At 51.9% G+C, this 21323-nt stretch overlaps 1 protein-coding gene across 1 annotated transcript in view; it reads right to left on the bottom strand.

The window, feature by feature from the left end:
• CACNA2D2 (calcium voltage-gated channel auxiliary subunit alpha2delta 2) overlaps nt 1-21323 on the bottom strand; it is a gene marked incomplete in the record, with an annotated part of 589972 nt that overhangs the window by 145381 nt on the left and 423268 nt on the right. Inside the window, 1 exon segment of the mRNA XM_034776135.1 lies at nt 3639-3777. Coding sequence (XP_034632026.1) covers nt 3639-3777 — 139 coding nt within the window.

Raw genomic sequence — 21323 nt, 5'->3', positions numbered from 1 at the left:
TAAGTGCTTCAGAATTGATTCCTTGAGGACCTGCTTCATGATTTTTCCAGGGACTGAGGTTAGGCTGACTGCCCTGTAGTTCCCCGGATCCTCCTCCTTCCAGTCATCCGGGACCTCCCCCGATCGCCATGAGTTTTCAAAGATAACGGCCAATGGCTCTGCAACCATGTCTGCCAACTCCTTTAGCATCCTCGGATGCAGTGCATCCGGCCCCATGGACTTGTGCTCGTCGAATTTTTCTAAATTGTCCTGAACCACTTCTTTCTCCACAAAGGGCTCGTCACCTCCTCCCCATAATGTGCTGCCCAGTGCAGCAGTCTGGGAGCTGATCTTGTTCGTGAAGACAGAGGCAAAAAAAGCAATGAGTACATTAGCTTTTTCCACATCCTCTGTTACTAGGTTGCCTCCCTCATTCAGTAAGGGGCCCACACTTTCCTTGACTTTCTTCTTGTTGCTAACATACCTGAAGAAACCCTTCTTGTTACTCTTAACATCTCTTGCTAGCTGCAACTTCAAGTGTCATTTCTGGGGAAAGCCCAGGGCTGCTCCCAACAACCAGCCAAAGGGGGGAGACAACACAGAAATGAAAGACCTCATCCTCTGGGTGGGAAGGGACCTCAGTGAGACAGTCCTCCCTGCACCAATGCAGCACGACTTTCATTTTCTGCAAGCCAGTGCAGGTAGCAAGTAGCCGACCGCAACCTCCTTCTCACTCACAATGCAGAAGGCTCTCCTACCAGGCCCTCAAGCCCCAAGACCTGCAGTGGGACAGTCTATGGGAATTCATACTCATCTCTTCGCTATTTGACAGCTCCCTGACTCTACCCTGGGGCTAGTTAACTTGGTGCCAACTCCTCCAGGACCCCTGGTGAATCTAACCACCCCGGGTGCTGCTCGAATCTGCTGACTGAGGTTGGCTGTGCTGCAAGAAGCATCCTTCTAGCTGGTTCAGAGCAATGCCTCTCTGGATCATGTCAACATTAGGAGCCAGCACCAAACCACGTTGTTCCTCCAACGCAGCTTAGCCACTGTGCGGAATGCCAACCTGGCTCCTGGATGAAAAGGCCACCCTCACCGCATGTCCCGGGCAGCGATGTCAAATCCGGCCTCAAACATCTCAGGTGATGGGAACACCACAACCTCCTCTGCAACACGTCCCATCACACGGGGGGGGCCTTTGAATTAATGAATTCCTTTCCATTAGCTCACACGGACGTGTCTCTGACTCTGTCACAGGAGATCACCGTACTGGCTCAGACCAACGAGCCATCTAAGGCTGGTACCTTGACCTGACGCTTCAGAGGAAAGCGCAAGAGACCCACAATGGACAGCGTCAGAATGCTCTGCCCAGTGGGGAGGGTTCGTCCCAGCTGCTGTCAGGAGGAGGTGGTGTGACTGGACTATCCTCTGGGAGTTACAGAGGGGCAAGGGACTCTTCTGGTAAATGTCATGAGGGGCTCTGGCTTAACAACGGCCCAGTAGGCTAAGGACTGGGGAGGTGCTATCTGTAGCACCTACCTCCACTCCAATGGGACTAGTTACGGGACAGGGAGCTGGCCTTAAAAGCAGGGCTCTCCTCCCCTCCCACCCTCCCCTTCTGGGGACACAAGAGACGATGCCTGGGGGGTGAAATACAGCTAAGCTCTCCCAAGGAAGCTGCAGGGCTGGCTGCTCCTATTAACAGTGTTGGCATGGGAAGCTCATGAGAAAGAAGGAGGTGTTGCTCTGCAGCCATGCAGGGACCAAGCACTAACTGGGCTCCAGATAGGCAGCTGTACTGAGAGGTTTGGAAAACACCCGGTGCCTATTCCCACCCCCGGTATGGTGAGATCGCTGGCAGTGTTTTAGACAGCTCCAGCCGTAGGGGTTAGAGGGCGAGGACTTTGCCTCACTGACAGAGGCTGAAGGTAGGTGCACGTACCTCCCTCGTGAGAGCCAGCCAGTGATGGTGCTGGGTAACTAGCAGACCCCGTGGCCCCAGTGCAATACAACTGGGGCTTCTACGCACGCGTTCCCCAGGCTCCTTTCCCATCTGACACCAGTGTTCACCAGGAGACAGTGATGCCCAGGCAGACCATGTGTGAGAGCTCTCCAACTCTAATCACTCATGACAAGGCCGAGGCCAGTCTGCAACAATGGACGCACCACTGGTCCAGACACTCCATGGCCTTGCTTCTCACAGAGGCCAGTCCCTAATGCTGCAGAGGGAGGTGGTCCCCTCTCACCCACCAAGCACCTGACTGCGCAGTAGCACTGGGTGAGGAGGACGGAGAGCCCTGGAGGACCAAGTGGCAGGAAAGGTGGGCTGGGTTCCAGGGCAGTGGGGTGACACATTCCCTTTCCTGGTATGTGAAGCCAGCCGGGTCAGTCCCATGGCAGAGAATGGACCATGGCTCCCTTTGTTGCCTCCTTCCCTCTCTTTGCAATTCAGCATCCAGCAATGCTGAGACTGGAGAGACGGGGTCTGTTTGGCCGTCCCATCCCACCTTTGGCCTTGGCTATAGTCCTGTCCTATTCCCCTGCCCCCTTAGGAACCAAGCCAGTGTGTCTCAGCTGCAGCAAGTTCCACAAGATACAGACACGTCCATCGCATGTCCGGCAGAAGAAGCTCCTGGTGGTTTGCCCCGCTCTTACTTGATCAGGTTGTTCTTTGGCACCAAGCTCACAAACCCGACACGGGCCAGGGCTTTTGTTTGACAGCGAGAGGGAGACCAGGGGAGAGCAGCCTCAGACCAGTGGCAGTGACACTACGGCCAGCACGCACAATCCCACGGCTTCATCTGAGTCATTAGGCTGAGCTGCAGACATTCTCAGCATGGTCTGGGAGAAACTGGCTGCGCCATTGTGAGAGGAGATTGGGGATCTATTTACCAACTGTTCTGCAGGTAAGGGAACTGCCCACCCAGCGTCAGCGTGGGGTAAACTTTCCATGCAGGAGTGCGGCTTACAGAGGGAGGCAAAGAGATACCAAGGGGCCTCACAAGGGCCAACTCTCCCATTACAGAGTGGTGGAGGTGACAGAACCCCAGGGCAAAGCGACAGGGTGGTTTTGTTGCAGTGCTGCTAATCGTCCAAGGCTTCGCCTGGGTGCTGCAATGGCCGGAGGCGGATGCGACCTCCCCTAGGTTGGGGAGTCTTTGGGGTCAGACCCATCTCTGCTATAATCCCTGCTCCCTTGAAGAGGGGAGAGAGGGGTTCACTCACTGTAGCACGCACACCCCTCCTCCCAATGGCAGCTATGCCAGGGGAAGGTGCATGCTCCGTCTTCCACAGGCCATGCCATGGAACTGCATTGAGGGATGTTCATGCAGGGGCTCAACAGCTCTACATTTACGGTAGCCTGTTGAGTCCCCAGACTCCGGTAGTTACAGGCTGTGCGTTATTTTTCATAAACCATGAGTTGCACAAAGACAGTAATAGAGAGAGGAGAGCTAACACATGAGCGCGGCCCTCCGCCCTTCCCTCAAGAGCTTTACATCCAGGTCAGGGGGCTCTCTCTAAAAGACACACTCTAGCTCAGTCAGAGTTATTGACTTGACAGAGAATTACAGGGTGGAGCTCTCTGATCTATGTTATACAGGAGTTCAGCCTAGGTGATCAGAATTGTCCCTAGAAATTTAGAAGAAAGCAGCACTCACAGCCTTTGTAGATGTCCGTAGGGATCTGAACGGCTGCATACGAATAGTTAACCTTGGTTTTGAAGTTCACATCTTCAGTAAACTCCAGCTTCAAGGAGTTGGACTTCTCCCTTTCAATCTCTTCTCCCTCTGGATCGTCCTGGGAAGAGAACAGAACACAGCTTGTCAACACACCGCCAACCTGGGACAGGCAGAGCAAGCAGAGGGAGGGCCGAGCGTGGGTAGCGCTTAGCCCAGGGCAGCCCAAGCGCAGTGAGATCCCACGGTGGTCCAGTGGCCAGACCAACGCCACGCATCAGCACAGTGCGGGGCAGATGAAGGCACCCATGCATGTCAGAATGCTCGGGTTGGCATGGGACTGGGCAGCTGTAACCCATGGGCTGGCTGGCTCGCCAGCCCTATCACCACCAGGACCAGCACACGGTGTGGATACCAGCCAGGCAAAGTGATCACATGCACAGGGGAGCTAGGCAATCCTAGCTCACTGCCCACCTCCTAATCACATCTGGAGGCACAGACCCAAAAAGCCTTGGCAAGAGCATTCGAGCAGGAGGCTTAGAAAGAAACCCTGTGTTCTCCAGAGAAAAGGCTGGTCGGAGGCCCAGGTTCAGCTCTGAGCAGGGTGTTACCCTACAGGGTTGGTTCCAGGCAGTTTATGCCAAGAGCACGTCTCTCTTTTGGTGGGTCCTTAGAGACCACAGGGGCTGGTTTTCCAGGTGCAGAGCCCACACAGTGGCAAGTACTGTAGCCTCTCAGCTCTGCTGACACGATCAGACCCACGGCATCTTTCTGCTCTGCGTGGACATTATGGCTCCCATAGCACTTTTTGGAAGAGGAGGGGGTTTGCCTTATTGTCTTGGAGGATAGTTCCCTTCTCCTCCTCCCAGCCATTGTGCTCTGCGATGTTCGTTTCCCTTTCGCCCTGGAAGTGGCTGCATTTCAGTCAGGCTGCATGCACCGAGTTTGTAAAGAGCCTTGGGCTCCTCTGAGATGGAAGGCGCTATCAACATCACAGCATTTCATGTTACCATGGTTGCTGGCATCTGAGGAACGCCAGGAACGAGTTCCCCAGACACAGTCAACCAGCATAATTTTCTGCAGTGACTCGGACCTCATCCCATTCCTTACAGTGCCCCTTGCTGGGAGAACATTATTCCCCACAATGTCACCTATTGGGAATGGAATGGCTGGCAGTTCCTCTCCCATTCCTACAGCGCCTCCTACTGGGAGAAGTCAGGGCTGGCATAGCTGGGCACTCCCCCCACAGCCTGCACTCCTGTGCTATTCCCAAATACCCTGCTGGGAGAGGCTGGGACTGGAGTAACTATGAGCTCCCTAAAGCCAATTCCCATCCATCCCCGCAGCAGAGATGGAGCAGCTATCAGATCCCTCCAGCCTCTCCTGTTACCCAGAGACGAGCTTGGAGCTTTGTGTATCAACTCGTGTAGGTGGAGATGAAGAGGGAAGCTGGCTGTGTGCGAGGACAAGCCGGTTCCTGGCTCGCTCCTCGGCTCCGTGTCACCTTGCCTCTCTGTTTTCAGTGGCACCGCAGGTATTAAATCAGACAAAAAATAAAAAATAAAAACCACCCTGAAAATCAATTAGCAGAAAAAGGCGACTATCAAAGAACAAATTAAAACGGAGTGCGGCTTAGCGCTCTGTCAATAAGCAATGCAAACAATATTTAATTATGGTGGAGAGACGGCAAATTCCCCACTGCTGGAGCTGGAACACACTGGCTCTCTTTCACACTCCACTTCCCTCTCCCTCACCGAAGCAGACTGCCGTATCCTTGGCAAGGAAACTGAATGAAGGGACCTGTTGCCGTTTAGAAGGAGATTTAACCTGGTGAAGAGGCAAAAAATCGCTCGAAACAGCAGCATGGGGCTGCTGGGCTCTGATGACTTGCTGGCCCCATGTAGGCCAGTGCAGGGGTCTCCAGAGAGCTCCGTGCATGCAGGGGCATGGGCAGATCACAGCTGAGATGCAGGCCTGAGAGCTGAGCAACACCCTGTGGCACTTAGGGATGCAGATTTCAGCACAATGGCCAGCAAGGGGCAAGGAGGCTGCTCCAGGTGCAGCTGGGACAAGATGGGGAGTGAAGGGAATCAAGGGAACATGCCACCTGAGAGGCAGGCTCATCTGCCACAGCCTAGCAGACCATACCAGACCACCTAGCCTAGGGCCATCCACACAGGAGCTTGGAGAAGGACATTGGCAGTGGCAGGTGCTGCCATTGGGGACAGGAGGAACCTGCTCCTCTCTTCTCTGCAGGACACTTCTCTCTGTGGAGCCAGCACCGCCCCCCAGAGGGAGACTGGCAACAAATCCCCTTCCAGCAGGCCCCCTGGGATAGGGACACCTATGAATGGTCCTTTCTCCCCCCGGCTAGTCACTGCAGTGATGGGCACATGACAAATACAGCAGATTGGAGAAACAGAGACATACACATGCTCACTTGCCATCAGGGCCGCTCTCCTGGCTGTCCAAGCTGCTGAGAGCCCAGGGGAAGGGTGTGTGTGTGGCCTGAAAGGCCCCTGAAAGGCCAGGACTCTCTAGGGCAGGGCCTCTCAGCTTTCCCCTAGCATGGATCACCTCCGCAAGGAAGAGATTATCTGGCTGGTCACCTCCCTCCCTTTGTGATCGCTGAGACCCCTCCTGCCTTCCACCTGGCATCTACAGCCATGGGTTACATGGAAAAGCAGTGCTAGCAAATTACTGCATGGGACTGTCATGCAAGGGAGCGGCTTGGGCTGGGATATTTGGTGGGGGAGAGATTAGCCTGGAGTCGGTTTCCTGGGGGCTAGTGTCTCAGAGATCTTAGCAGGAGGGCCCAGCTCTCTCTGGGCCTGGTATATCACTATGGAGCACCTGGGGGATTCTGTGGGGCAGACAGGTCAGGAATGTTATGGCCCAGGGCTTTCCCTACCTCTGGTTCTCAAGGGCTGTACTTCCTCTCTGCATCCCCCTCCCCAAATCTTTAAGGCATGAGTGAGCAGGAATCATAAAATCATAGAAGATTAGGGTTGGAAGAGACCTCAGGAGGTCATCTAGTCCACTCCCTGCTCAAAGCAGGACCAACCCCAACTAAATCATCCCAGCCAGGGCTTTGTCAAGTTGGGCCTTAAAAATCTCTAAGAATGGAGATTCCACCACCTCCCTAGGTAATCCATTCCAATGCTTCACCATCCTCCTAGTGAAATAGTGATTCCTAATATCCAACCTAGACCTCCCCAACTGCAACTTGAAACCATTGCTCCTTGTTCTGTCTTCTGCCACCACTGAGAACAGTCTAGATCCATCCTCTTTGGAACCCCCTTTCAGGTAGTTGAAAGCAGCTATCAAATCCCCCCTCATTCTTCTCTTCTGCAGACTAAATAATCCCAGTTCCCTCAGCCTCTCCTCATAAATCATGTGCTCCAGCCCACTAATTATTTTTGTTATCCTCCGCTGGATTCTTTCCAATTTTTCCACATCCTTCTTGTAGTGTAGGGCCCAAAACTGGACACACTACTCCAGATGAGGCCTCACCTATGCCGAATAGAGGGGAATGATCACATCCTTCGATCTGCTGGCAATGCCCCTACTTATACAGCCCAAAACGCTGTTAGCCTTTTGGCAACAAGGGCACACTGTTGACTCATATCCAGCTTCTTGTCCACTGTAACCCCTAGGTCCTTTTGTGCAGAACTGCTGCCTAGCCACTCAGTCCCTAGTCTGTAGTAGTGTATGGGATTCTTCCGTCCTAAGTGCAGGGCTCTGCACTTGTCCTTGTTAACCTCATCAGATTTCTTTTGGCCCAATCCTCTAATTTGTCTAGGTCCCTCTGTATCCTATCCCACCCTCCAGCATATCTACCACTCCTCCCAGTTTAGCGTCATCTGCAAACTTGCTGAGGGTGCAGTCCACGCCATCCTCCAGACCATTAATGAGGATATTGAACAAAACTGGCCCCAGGACCGACCCTTGGGGCCCTCCGCTTGATACCGGCTGCCAACTAGACATGGAACCATTGATCACTACCCATTGAGCCCAACAATCTAGCCAGCTTTCTATCTACCTTATAGTTCATTCATTCAATCCATACTTTTTTAACTTGCTGGCAAGAATACGGTGGGAGACAGTATCAAAATCTTTGCTAAAGTCAAGATATATCATGTCCACCACTTTCCCCATATCCACAGAGCCAGTTATCTCATCATAGAAGGCAATCAGGTTGGTCAGGCATGACTTGCCCTTGGTGAATCCATGTTGACTGTTTCTGATCACCTTCCTCTCCTCCAACTGCTTCAAAATGGTTTCCTTGAGGATCTGCTCCATGATTTTTCCAGGGAGGTGAGGAGCTGGTGTGTAGAAGGGGCTGGGCCCACCTCTTCATCAGATTCTGTCCACCGAAACCAACACACCCACATTTAAATACCAGCTAAAAGAAAGAGAGCCCAGAAGGGCTCCTGAGCTGTCTGGAGAGGAGTGAATTCTCCTTGGAAAGCAGCTTGATGCCTGTCCCGTTGTACCTGTTCCCAGACTGAAGTACGGATCTTTGAGCCCGTATGAGACGGGCTGATTGCAGTAGCAGAGATCATCCTAGGGAAAACGATAAGAGACATGACTGGAAGAGAGAACAGCTCCGGATGCTACTAGCTGATACAGCAGGGCTGCCAGTTTGATCCCCTGCATGGCTTGGAAAGGGCATGTTAGACTGTGGAAGGAAGATCTACCCCAGGGGACATGGGTGAAAGAGATGCAAGCTCCTGGCTGACACGCAGAACTAGTCAAAAAAACTATCTATTTCCCACAACAAATCTGCAACTAAAGGAACATTCTTCACTTTGTTTCGATATATATGGCTTTTTCAGCAAAATGAAAATTGAATATTTCCCAGTTTTCTTTTTTTCTCCTTTTTCTCTTTTTTCTATTAAGGTTGTGGGAGAGTAAGGAAGAGGGGGGAAATCCCCCCAAAAGGGAACATTTTTTTTGTTGAAAATACCTGAAAATTTCAATGGAAACTAAAAGCTAAAAACATTTAGATTTTGCTCAAAAAAAATATATATATATATTTTCACTAACAAGGCTTTTTTGGCTAGATATTCAGAAGGGTCCCGTAGCTCCCCTGGGGGTTCTCTACTGTGCCCATCAGCGGGGTATCCTATCCTTTGCTATGTTCCTGGTGAACAGTGATGCTTGAGGTATTCCTGTGAGCTCTTGGGTGGCCTTGATTTCTTCCCTTCCTTGCTGAGATGAACGGTCTTGGTTCTGGTCCCTTTGCTAGCTGGGGCTTTTGCTTTCAGCAGAGAGACATTTCACGTCTTTATCAATTTTTCTCCTCCTTTCAAACACAACAGCTTTAACAAATGGAACAGCCCTGGCAGCCCTATGTGCCGGCCTCCCTGCCTCACTACAATTCGTTGTCTCAAGTGCACGCAGCCTAGTTTACCATTGTCAGAACTTCCCTCTTGACACTGTTTTTCAGAGCATTGATCGGATCCTTCATGGCAGAACCCAAACCACTGCTCAACTGGGGACACTGGCAACCTGACGTTCCCCATACTGTCTCCCGCCATTGTCAGCTTCTTAAACATTTTTAAAACCTTATTTACTTTACATACAACAATAGTTTAGTTCTATATTATAGACTTATAGAAAGAGACCTTCTAAAAACGTTAAAATGGATTACTGGCACGCAAAACCTTACATTACAGTGAATAAATGAAGACTCGGCACACCACTTCTGAAAGGTTGCCAACCCCTGCTCTACACTGGTCCCGGGCCCTTAAAGGAACAGTGTCCTGTGGTTCTCCCCATCCAACTCCTAATTCCCCAGGACTGCTTCCCCTCTTCTGCTACGAGGCCATTTCCTGGGCCTCTGTTCACTCCAATGCCCTGGAATGGGATCTTCTGGCCCCCTCTACTCTTAAAGGGCCAATATGCCCGGTTAGAGACAAGTACTTCCTCCAGCTTCCAATCCAGCCTGGCACACGGGCAGCCCCTTCCTTGCCTTCCAGAACTACTGCCCTTCCAGAGTCCAGTCTGACTCCAATTCCACCAGGCTCAGTCCTGCCAGCAGGCAGCCAGCTCCAAGTGCCACCATCTGGCACTGTGACAGTCCTCAGACAAAGCTGGCAGCCGCACCAGGTAGAAGCAGCCCTCTGCCTTCCCTAACCTCTCTGGCTGGGATTCCTGGCAGGCCCCTTAGACCAGTACCTCCAGGACACAAGGCTCCTTCTCTAGGGAATGGAGAGAGACTGCTGTCTTCTGGCAGCGGGGCCCTAGGCTCCCTGTGCTCATCAAGGTCCCAAAGCTGGCCAGTGCGCCTGGGGTCTTCCTCCTCATCAGACAGGGGCTGGCCATCTGCTCTGTCAGGCACAAGGTCAGCACATTGCTCTTGCTCCTAGGGCTGTCTGTGCCTTCTCCCCCAAACAAACAATCATCCCCCCTGGGGATCAGCTAAGGTCCGAACTGTTCCCTGCTCCCTGGCTGGGCAGGATCTAACCCGGATGCTCTGCATTAAGAGCAGGGAAGGGACTTTCACTCTTGCATATGCCAGCAGGGTACGACGTTGATTTCCCCTTGCAGTGGGCACACATGCAGAACACAGTGATTCCTACAGAGGACAGCTCGCTTTCTTACCAGATCAGTGGTTGTGGGTCACCAGTGTCGTTAGATGCTGATAGATGTTTGCTGTGTGTGTGTGTTCCCTCTGTGTGCCGCCCCAGCCCTGTGCAGACAGCTGGCAGGGCAGACCTCGAGCGAACGACCCAATGACTACAAGATCCGTTAAGGGACGAAGGCACCCAGCCAGGTTTATTGTTGACAAAGCATGGTACTAGTATCCCACAGGCTCTACCGGACCACTAATCATTGTATGCCCGTTACAATGGACCAGCTCAGTGACTGGCAGGACTTTCCTCCCTAAGGCCAATCAAAGATACTCCCTCTGAGATACATCTTTATACCCCAATACAAACAAGTTAGTACTGCTCCTTTGACATAACTAGCAACTTCAGGGGGTAGTAACTAACTATCACCCATCACCTTGTACATGTTGGTTCAATCAAAACAGCTCTATTACATACCGTCATCCTGACCATATCTTTTAGGAGGGGTCAGTGTATTCCTGTTATCCTTGGGGAATGTTTTTGTACCATCTTTGATATCAGGATGTGTTTGCATGAGTACTCTGTGACTAGCACTTCTCAGGATTGTATATTTTTGCAATATCAGCCCTGTTCTTGCCAAATTCTGTGAGCAGGTCCTGCCTCATACCAGGCCTTTGATACAAGGTCTTATGTCTCAGGCTCTCTTCCTACTACAGCACCCACTCCTGATTCCCTCCCACATTACAACCAGCGCAGAAGGCTATTCCAGCTGAAAACCGCTTTGATCTCTCATTTTCTTTTCACCATGCCTGCTGATTGGTTGCTCTGGGCATTTCATGGAGCTTGGGACAAGGAATAGGCTGGTCAATTTCATGAGTTCACTAGTCAGTTTCCACGCCTTGCTCCTATCTGGTGGTGCAATGGTGGGGGATGCTTACATCTCAAAAAAATAAAAAGCCATTTTAACTGAATCTTGGTTTTTGCAAGACCTCAGGTTTGGGCCTAGAGTACTTGAGTGTGTCCCCGTAAGCTTGAACTTTGCACCCACAGCAGCACCTGCAGCTCCCTGGGGAACCGCTCCTCTCTTCAGCACCCATGGCTCTAATTACCCCAGCCAGTGCCTGAGGTCATGTCTACACAAGGAGCGCTTTTGCCAGCATAATTCAGGCAAGCGCTGCCCACAGCGAAATAAGCTAGTCTGGTAAAAGCACAGCATTGCCAATATAGCTGCATCTGCACTTAAGGTTCCTGCTCTGTCAGTCAGGGTGACACCTCATCATGCTCCTGACTGACATGTCTGCAGTGTAGCCCTGGCCTGAGTTATCCAGCTTGGAGCGTCTCTGTCTGAAAAAAACAACCAAAAGTGCCATGCAAGTGCCAGAAGAACTCAATCTTCTCCTTGCCGGCACGACCATGATGTCCTGGGATTTGTGAGACCAAAGCTCTCATTCCATCCAGAGAGAGAACCCGCCGTGCTGACCTTTGACGCTGAGTTCCTGGCATGGCCCATTGACACCGCTGGATGCATCAGACAAATAGATTGCTGACTGAGATGAAATCACACCAGAATGAATCCGGCCCACAGATGTATTAAAAAGAAGCTCCCAGTGGACCCCTAACCTTGCAGAGAGCATGCCCGAGCCACGTTCCTCGTGTGCACCTTGCTCAGTGGCAGAGGGAAGCAGAGAGAAGGACATGGCATGGGAGTGAGGCAGGCTGCAGCTATGGTGGCACAGCACTGAGCAGTTCGGTAGCAGACCCTTGTGAAGCTTTCCAGCTGCCCCTTCATGGACTGGAACAGGCAGCACTGCTTTCCCCACCACTCTTGCTGTGCACACCATTTGTTGCTTGGCAATCTGCAGTGCGACAGGGAGAATGGCTTCCAAGGCAATTTGGCTGGTGTTTGAAGCCTCTCTCATCATTCCTCCCCTGCTCCAACATGCCTCTTGAAAAACTGGAGTGCCTGCTTTGCAAATGCCAAGTGGTTGAGAGTTAGTCTTCCGCCAGGCCTGGCTGGCACCGCAGACCCATCTGACAGCACGACAAAGCACAAGGACACCTCTGGCTGGGGCTCAGGCCTGACGATTATCATGAGCCCAGGGGATAAGATGCTCATCTGATTTCCAAAGGCTTTGTCCTTGCTCCTAATCATGACACTCTGGCATCGAGGAAAGCTGCCAGGAGGGGAGTCATAAACAGAACTCCAGATAACGCAGGCTCGGCTGCTGTTCCCCTCCATACACAGATCTCACCTGAAGGCTCTCTTTGATTGCAGTTGCAATCACTCATGCACTTGAGACACTTGAAGCAGGCCTGATATCAGGTTCTCGGCTGCTCATCCCAGACAAGCCCTGAAAGGGGGACCAGAAAGCTAGTGCAGTGCTGTCTCCAGAAAGGAAGTAGCACCATTTGTCTCACTGGTGGCTGCACCCTGCATTACAAAGCCAGTGTCCTGGGCCAATGACTGCATGGCCATCTTTCTTGATCCCTTAATCCCACGGCCAATGAAGCACTGGGTTTGGTGTATGGCTACAAAGAATTCAGCAAGGAAGGGGATTAAAAAGCTCCTTTTCTGAGCATCTGAAACAAGGGAAGCCAGCCCAGAGGTGGGGCTAAGAACCAGGTCCAGGATATGCTGGGAGCACTCTGCCTTTTCAAAGGAATAGATGTGGGAACAGAAGCCAGAGACTGCTAGGAAAATACAAGTGGAAGCCACTCCCAGCCCAACTCAAGAAGGACATGTTAATTCCCCAGCCCTCTGTTACAACCAGCCAATCAAGGCTCTTTCCTGGATGCCTTGAAATCACGCCACACATCCAGTGAAGAGAAAATTAATAAGTTAATGAAACTGATGGCCCATTTCAGTTCATTTGAAGGGGAAGCACACCTATCAGGAGCTGAAGGAGGAGGCCAGGGCTTTGACTAACAAACAGCGATCGCGAGGCAGAGGATGGGATAGGAGCACAGCGGCAGAAATGCAGAAATCATCCCCAGCCCATGGCAATATCTGGACACTGCTTAGGGTGCGCTGAGAGCACAGCGCACACAGGATTAGCTGGGTGGACTGCAAGCCAAACCTGAGGTACACTGGCAAAGCAGTGGGGGGCAGGGGCTGGCAGGACTGGAAGTCAGGATTGAGAGGCACGGGCAGAGCTGGGTGGCGAGGGGGAGCCAAAGGCTGGACTAGCAGGAGCTGCAGGTCAGGACATGGGCACTGGCAGAGATGAAGCTTGCCCAATGCTGGCCTCTCCCATCTTGGCTCTAGCTAGTAACGTGAGTCTCTGACTTTCACATACGCTGAACATCACCCCTGACCCCTCAAAGGAAACCTAAATCCAGCTCACAAGCAGCTTGAAGATGGCACCTGCCTCGCTCCCAGGCTGGAGCATCTCCTGGTGATGAAGGCTCATTAAGCATGCAGCTTATTTATAGCTGCAGATGCTCCCTTGGGCAGGAATATGCAGCCCGCACTGGAGGCAGCGAGCACAGTTCAGCTCTAAAAACAACCCCTGCTTTTCCCACGGCATCATGCCAATTATGGCCTCTCACCAGCACAGGCAAGAGATCAAACCACCCACCCTCCAGCCGGCCTCAGCTGTTGGACCCTCGCGACATAACTGGGGTAGGGTGGAAAGAGAAAAGGCAGCGATTGACCCCTGCAGGTGTGTGAAAGGCACGTGGGGGAGTTGAAGGGGACGTAGGGTGACCAGGCAGCAAATGTAAAAAATTGGGACGGGGGTTGAGGGTAATAGGAACCTATATAAGAAAAAAACCCCAAAATCAGGACTGTCCCTATAAAATCGGGACATCTGGTCACCATAGGGGGACGACAGCTCTCCTGTGCATTGGTTCCCCTTCTTACACTACTCACTGAGGCACAAACGCCCAACTCCTCCCCTCCTCGCCCTCAGGCATCTCGGGGACAAATTGTGACATAGCAAGGACAAGCAGAGGGCAATCACCCTGCCCCACCTGCTGGAAAATATCATCTCCTTGCTAAGGCAGGCAGGTCAACAGTGGCAGAATAGTCCCGTTGCTCTCTGCACAGCACCGGCTCGTAAGCACCATCGGCTGTCCTCGCTCTGCTCCCCAGGGCAGTGACCCTGGACGAGCTCTCACGCTGACTCTCCTCCCAAGAAGGAGCAGGGCTTTGGAGGCTGCCGAGACACCTCCAGACCAGCAAGGAGACGCTGCCTGCCAACCGGAGATGTCTCCTCCTCTCAGGTGCTGACTCCTTAGGAGCCCTATTGGGTCCCTCTGGCTCTCAGCCTGCTGAAGGGTCAGTGCTAGGGCAGTGTGATCAGCGATCACAAAGAGAACTCGCCTCCCAGACTCGACTGCAGGTCAGTTAGCTTGGAGGGAGGGTCTGGTCCCTTCACATCGGAGGGGAGCAAAAGGCAGTGTCCTGGGAATCTGCAGGCCGGTCCCCCCCACAAATCTTACTGGTGTTGCAGAAAGGGAATAGGCTCGAAGCGTGTTTGCCCATGGAAGGTCACCTTCCTGTGACTCTGATCCCACTTCCCGGGGTCCTCTCCTTGTTCTTTTGGAAGAAGGCCTGGGGCTACGTCCAAGAGTCTACAGGGCCGGGAGGGGGGGAGGTGGAAGAGGCTAATCTGCCCTCTCCGAGAGGTTAAACTCACTTCCTGCCATTTCCAGCTCTCACAATGAACCAGCAGATCTCCTGCTCTTGCTGGCTCTACAAATAGCAGGTGCCTGCTGGAAAGATGGGGCACAAATGAATGAAAGAGGCTGGGGAAAGCCAGGGGGCCTGGCCTATCGACAGAGAGGAGCAGCTGTGTTCCCAAGCTATGGTCCTTCGGTAGCACTGACCGGCAGGCTGTTCCTGGGTGTTCCTCCTCGCCTACGAGAAAGGTGCCTTCTTTCATGATCCACCCACTGCCCAAGGCAGATTGCCTGTGCTGGAGGTTGGCTCATCAGCGTAATCTACCGCACAAGTACTTGTCCGTGGTGTCATCCAGGCTGTGCATTCCAGGGACTCTCCCAGGAGCAATCAGATTTACTCTCAGTTTCCTTCTGAGATAAGCGACTTTTATAGCTTAGCTTAAGCCACTCTTAAGCCAGATCCTGCCACCCTCACTTGCATCCCGGGAAGAATTCCATTGGTTTCATTTGGGGCCAGATTCTGGGGCGATATCACAGTGTGAGATTGGGAGGGCAGGATCTATCCCAGAATGAATAAAGCTGTTTGCACGTGTAATGGCGCCTCCTAATTGGATCAGCTGCTGGGACTGACGCACGAACCTAAATGCACGAGCCCGGTAGCTTGAGCTGAAGAAGCAGCTGCATTAACACAGAGGAAGCAGCAGACTCACCAGCCTGTTAGCCATTAGAGGGGGACAAACAGCCGCACCATGCTAGCCGGAGTTGCATGCACGCACGCACACATAGCAAAGTTCATTCCTCTGCAGTCAGACTAAACAGCAGGCTCCCTTGCTGTCCCTTCAGCCATTTGCTCACAGGTCCTCCTCCTCGTCAGAATGCAGTGCTGCCCCAGGGAAAAAGGCTGCTGGTTGGGGATGGCAGCCCTACATGGTGCCAGGACAAATGATGCCAATGAAAAAGCATCTTGATGTCTTAGCATATGTGTAACCCACTGTCCAGGGAGTGTTCCTTCAGGGCCACCTCTGTGCCCAAGCCACAGCTGTAGCTGCTCCCGTGCTTAGCTCTGGAGGTTCCTGGCCCAGTCTCTGACACAGCAGCAGGTTATTTGTCAGCTGCAGAGAGTTGTGTCCTCTGTCTCATCCTACAAAAGCCATAGACAAAGCCCTGGAAACTCTCTCCATGCAGCCAGCTCGCCTCAAACCTGGCCTGGGGACACCCCCATGAGGGGTGAATGCTTCCAGCATCCAGACAGCCTGTGACTCTTCTGCTAAGGGGGAAGATTGTGCTGGGGGGAGGTGGGAGGTAATATGGCCACTTGTCCATCAGGAGCCACACCGATCCATCTCACTTAAGCTCTGATGCAGCTGTGTGATGCCAACAGCTTCCCTTTGTAGCCGATCCTGGCCGGACTGAAGCCCCTGGGACTTCAGCAGGTGCTTAAGGTTAAGCATGTGCTTAAGTGCTTTGCCGAGCTGGGCCCTAAGCCTGGAGTCAGGACCGGCTGTAGGCACCAGCAAACCAAGCACGTGCTTGGGGTGGCACAATTCTAGGGGCGGCATTCCGGGAGACAGTTGCGCTTTCGGAGGTTTTTTGGTTTTTGTTTTGCTTGGGGCAGCAAAAAACCTAGAGCCGGGCCTGCCTGGCGTGGCTCCAGCTATTATATCAGGAAGCCTGGGGTCCACGGAGGATTTACACATACTGGCCTGCGAACCGTTCCCCTTCCTGACTGCTGTAGCACGCTGCTCTGTCTAGAGAGCAGCGCCAGCAACCTGGCTGTCCTAGGAGAGGCATGATCTAGCATGGCTCAGCTTCCTTCTATGGGCTCTCACGCCTGAGTACCCCTAGGAGGATGCTATGAAAGAGCAGGTTGGAGACACATGATTGCAGCTAAATATGTACAAGGTGGTCAGGGAAAATCGTAGGTACTTCCATGGCACCCATTGCTGAGCACCTCATGGACTTTAATGCATTAATCCTCACACCCACCTGGGAGGCGGAGCAGATTGTACAGATGGGAACTGAGGCCCAGAGAGACTGGCACAAGGTTACGCCAGAAATCTGTGGCAGAGCAGGGACATGTACCTATGTCCTGGGACAGTGCACTAATCAGGGGACCAGGCTTTCTCTGAGCTGCCTCCTTCTTTCTTGTTATGTAGTTCTGAGACTGCAGAAGCACCCACAGTCTGCCAAGTGCTTTCCAAACACGGCTGAAGACAGTTCCCTCCCCTCCCTTCTACTGGGAACAGCAGGCATAGCTTCCCTCACCAGCAGGGACTCTCTCTTGCTGGGGTTTAATCTCTAACGGGGACTAATCACTCTGGCTGCTTTGAAAAACGCTGGGCCCTTCAGAATCAGCGCTCTGCAGAGTAAAGAACTGCAGAGCAGATGCTGGGGCAGCAGATGAGCCCCCCCACAACCCTCTCCAGAGCATAGATTCACAAGCTCAGCAAATCCACACTGCTAGGGACTCAGTTCCCTAGGTGCACTGACCCTTCTGCAATGCCACGGCTGCAAGTGCTGGTGTCTTGTGGAGTCACTTGTGGCGCCCAAGAGAGCTCAGAGGAGGCTGTCCCTGCTCACCGAACTAAGGAGGTAGTCTCCAAGGAGGGCTTGACACAACAGACTGCAAGGGATTTCAAGGAGCCCTTTCCCCGCCACTGGCTCAAGAAACATGGAGCTGTTTAGAAGTGTCCTCGTCACACCGTTCTCTGTTCCAGTGCATTGGAAATAAGTTACAGTAACACCTCGCTTAACGTTGTAGTTATGTTCCTGAAAAATGCTACTTTAAACGAAACCATGTTAAGTGAATCCAATTTCCCCATAAGAATTAATGTAAATAGGGGGAGTTAGGTTCCAGAGAAATGTTTTTCAACAGACAAAAGACACACATACACACAGGGTATAAGTTTTAAACAAACAATTTAATTTACAAACAAAGATGATTGTAAAGCTTGGTTGAGGTGGTGAAGTCAGAGGGTGGGATATTTCCCAGGGAATGCCTTACTGTTAAATGATGAACTAGCAATCGGCGGAGCCCTCAAGGGTTAACACATTGTTGTTAATGTAGCCTCACACTCTACAAGGCAGCACGAATGGTGGGAGGGGAGACAGCATGGCAGACAGAGACAGAGACTCACACCGTGTGTGAGCGAGAGAGAGATGCGCATTTCCCCTTTAAGAACGCTGACCCCACTCTAAGTACACTGCCTTTTTAAATAGATCAGCAAGTTGAGACAGCAGCTCCTGCCAGCAAGCTCCCTCCATCCTGAGCCCTGTCATGTCCCCCCACCGCTCTATGGATGGGGTAAGCGGGGTGCAGGAGCAGGGGGGAGGGAGATACCCAGACATTATCCCCCCACCCTCTGCACAGCAAGCAGGAGTCTCTGGGAGCAGCTCCAAGGCAGAGGGCAGGAGCAGCACATGGCAGTGGGGAAAGGGACAGCTGAACTGCCAACAATTGATAGCCTGCTGGATGGCTGCTACACAGGGAATTTAGGGGAGCGGGGAGCTGATAGGGGGGCTGCCAGTCCACCCTGGTTCCAAGCCCTCACCAGCTAGCTCCAACGGGCTGCTCTTCCTGCAAGCAGTGGACAAAGCAGGCGGCTGCCAAACGACGTTATAAGGGAGCATCGCGCAACTTTAAACGAGCATGTTCTCTAATTGATAAGCAACTTAACAACGAAACAACATTAACCGGGACAACTTTAAGTGAGGAGTTACTGTATTTAATGAGAAATCAAAGACAAAAAACAATCCCCAATGAATGTGACCTCAGAAGCGGAGCGGAAAAGGTAAAATGGGGAGTCAACGCTGAAAGGCGAAGGCTGCCACAGCTGACTCTACTCACCACGGCCAGGATCAGCTGACATCTGCTGAGCTGCCTTCACTCAGAATTCCCAGCCAGCTTGTAAGTCAGACTTGCAGCGCGCCTGCAAGGTGATTTGACGAAAGGGGAACATTGGGCTGGTGCCCTTGAGATGTCCTGGAGGCATTTGTTATTTGTTTCTCCTTTTATTCCTGCTTGCTTGTCACCTTAGAAATACCAAGTCTGTCAAATGTGGTCTCCCTTGGTTTTGCTGTAGGACTCAATGCATGTATCGGGGATGCGGGCTCTGAACTTTCTCAGCCTTGAATTAACTGGTCAGGGTGCGGAACACATTAGAATGCACTCTCTGAGCATTAGCGAGGCATTAACCAAAAATACCCGTGAAGAAAATAAAGAGTTTTAAACAGTCCTGACTAAAAATATCTTCATCCTTCTGAGTGATCAGGTTTCGCTTATTACTATTGTTTATTATTTTCTGAACTGCGATTCCATTGTGCTAGGCACTGCTCAAACACACTTCCTTGGTATCTCTGACATCACAATGCCCCCCAGTTCTCCCGTCACCCATAGAGTCTTCCAGGAAAAACAGGAGAGAGAAAAACTGAATTTCTAATGATAATATTAAGATAAACAAACTGAAAGGAAAACAATTAGGCCTTAAAAATAATAAAGAGGCAATAAAAATCCCCAAACGCCCCAGACCTACCGACAAGTCCATTTTTCCTTTGCAAGTCACTTTGCTGTCACAAGCCATCCCTCTCTGCCCATTCCACAGACAATGGAGGAGGGGAACAAAGATGAAATCTTGCTTTGGTAGAATAATACTCCCCTGACACTACAGCTGTGGCAATAATGTTCTCCACGGCTCGGAAGAGTAATAGGATTGCTATGCAAGGCTTGCTTTTTAATTCCAGCCAGTGTATTGTGTGTGTGTAAATACACTGTCTATGGGATCCTAATACAGTAGACCTAGTAGCCTGGAAAGATGCTGAACTCAATTAGGTGTGCAGTCTCCAAGCACAGGGCATGTACAGACCGTAAGAAATGACTAGAGCTCCCATGGAGGTGCTCTAAATCCAGATTCAGCCCTCAATTACACCCGTGTAAATCCAATGACATCAACAGCCCGACCCAGTGTAAACCAATGGAGTTTATGGTAGATTTTGCACTGATTTAACTGAATTCAGAATCAACTTCCCATAGCATGTACTAGATGCAAAATCGAGCAATGGCTTAGGTGTGCGCAAACGACAAGCAGCCTGTTTTTCAGCAGAAGTCAGGGACCAGGCCCCACTGCAGGAAAACACCTTAGTACACCAGATCTTAATCCAATATGCCTCTTTGAGCTTGGGCCTTCCCCCTTAAAGACTGGCCCCTGCCTAAAATACACACAGAGAAAAGAAGGATTGATGCCCAAGCTGGAAATGTTAAACTCCAGTTCTATCCTTTGAAATCACTATTATGGAGAGAGTCACAAGATGGCATTAGCATGCACCTGTTTGCCGTTTGCAACCACCTCTGTTCAAGGACTGGTGTATGTAGTGTAAAAAACGAAGTTACACTAATGATGCATTCAGACTCTACGTCACTGGTTTCTCTTCCAATAGGAAGCTGCTCTGCAGGGCCCCCAGTGGGTGGAAGGGCAACATCGTTCAAAACCTGACCCTTCTAGGAAAGTATTATTTTCTGGTAGAGAAAAGTATTATTTTCACCCACTTATACTCACGGAGGGTCTTAACGTGCTCTACAAATATTCCTTTATGAAGCTCCACAATTTCCCTATTAAGTAGGTGCCATATTATATCTAGTTTGCAGATGAGTAAGTTAAGGTACAGTGAGGTTAACCCTTAGCGTTTCTGCACCATCACTATAGAATATTGCAGTATTTCTTTATAATGAGGACAGTGCTTTGCCCAAGGTTACACAGTGAGTCAGTGGCAGAGCCTGTAGAACCCAGGAGGCCTGCTTGCTCATCCCCCACTAGACCACACTGATGCCTCAACTGAGCTTTCCAACTTCAGTCCCAGGACTCCTCCATTTGTGTGTGTGTATGTGTGTGTGAGTGAGGGGGGGAGCTGTTCTCTCTCTGTTCAGCGTGAGGTTTCTCTCTCTCACTCACACCCATTCCGTGGCAAAACACACTGCCTTTTTGCCCTCCACCATGGCTGGAGCCCTGTTTTCAGATGTAAAAAATCCAGGCTCATTCCCACCACACACTGTTGTCTAGGGTTACCATATTTCAGCAAGCAAAAAAGAGGACGGGAGGAGCCCCGCCCTAGCCCCGCCCCTGCCCCTCCCACTTCCCGCCCCCCCAGAACCCCCAACCCTCCCCCCGTTCCTTGTCCCCTGACTGCCCCCTCCTGGGATCCCTGCCCCTAACTGCCCCCCAGGACTCCACTCCCTATCTAAGCCTCCCTGCCTCTTGTCCCCTGACTGCCCCAACCCTTATCCACACCCCCACCCCCAGACAGACCCCTGGGACTCCCACGCCCCATCCAACCACTCCCCACTCCCTGACAGCCCCCCCCAGAACTCCCAACCCATCTAAACTCCTCTGCTCCTTGTCCCCTGACTGCTCCAATCCCTCTCCCCACTCCTGCCCCCTGACAGCTCCCCCCCAGAACTCCCAGCCCCCCCCCC

The sequence above is a fragment of the Trachemys scripta genome, chromosome 7 (genome assembly GCF_013100865.1).
Source record: "Trachemys scripta elegans isolate TJP31775 chromosome 7, CAS_Tse_1.0, whole genome shotgun sequence".
Taxonomy (NCBI): Eukaryota; Metazoa; Chordata; order Testudines; family Emydidae; genus Trachemys; species Trachemys scripta.
Note: the sequence above shows the minus strand (reverse complement) of the source record. Positions and strands in the feature narration are given on the sequence as shown.